Source organism: Apaloderma vittatum, unplaced genomic scaffold (assembly GCF_000703405.1).
Source record: "Apaloderma vittatum isolate BGI_N311 unplaced genomic scaffold, ASM70340v1 scaffold32258, whole genome shotgun sequence".
Lineage (NCBI taxonomy): Eukaryota > Metazoa > Chordata > Aves > Trogoniformes > Trogonidae > Apaloderma > Apaloderma vittatum.
In genome coordinates, this window is record NW_009731765.1 from 1,064 (window position 1) to 1,685 (window position 622).

General features: G+C 57.2%; 1 protein-coding gene across 1 annotated transcript in view; it reads left to right on the forward strand.

Annotated features, from left to right (window-relative positions):
- Positions 1–78: 78 nt before the first annotated feature.
- Positions 79–622, forward strand: part of SDHC (succinate dehydrogenase complex, subunit C, integral membrane protein, 15kDa) — a gene marked incomplete at both ends in the record, with an annotated part of 2,833 nt that continues 2,289 nt past the window's right edge. The window contains one exon of the mRNA XM_009875307.1: positions 79–135. Coding sequence (XP_009873609.1) covers positions 79–135 — 57 coding nt within the window. The remainder of the gene's footprint in view (positions 136–622) is intronic.

The following is a 622-nucleotide window of genomic DNA, read 5'->3' on the forward strand; positions in this document are numbered from 1 at the left end:
TGAGATGAGTTTGAGCCCGGGAGCCACTGGCAAAGCCCCTCCCTGGCACTCCCTGAGCGCTTCTCTCTTCTCTTGCAGATGTGTCGGTCGGCGATGTCTGCTGGCTCGGTTCGGCCCCCTCCCTGCCGTGCGACAGTGAGTCCCGGGTTTTGTTGGGAGTTACGGCATTAAGTTTTTTTCCCTGACGGATCCCATCGGAGGCTTTGGGGGACGGGTGCTCCACCTGCTTCAAAATTCCGGTCGCTTGGCCGGGCACCTGCTACCTCGTGCCGCCATGGAGAAAAAAAGCCTGTTTATGGAGGATGGGGATGAAGGGAGGGCCTGGCTGGCTGCTGAGGGCGGGTGGCAGCCCCCCTGTCACCCCTCGGTGTGACAGCTTTGCACCTGGCAGTGGCGGGAGCCCTGTCGCTCCTGTTCTTCGCGAAATAGTTATTTTCTGCCAAATCGGGCCGTGAGTGTAATTGCTGTGTAATCTGGGGAACGCTAAATTACAAGCTCTTTATTTGGTACAGGGTGCAATTACCGTGGCGGTAAAGAGCAGGTTGCAGTTATCAGTGTTACATAATCTGATATCTTACACCCTGATTTGGGTGCTGCTGGAGGGGGGCGGCTCCGCTCCGCT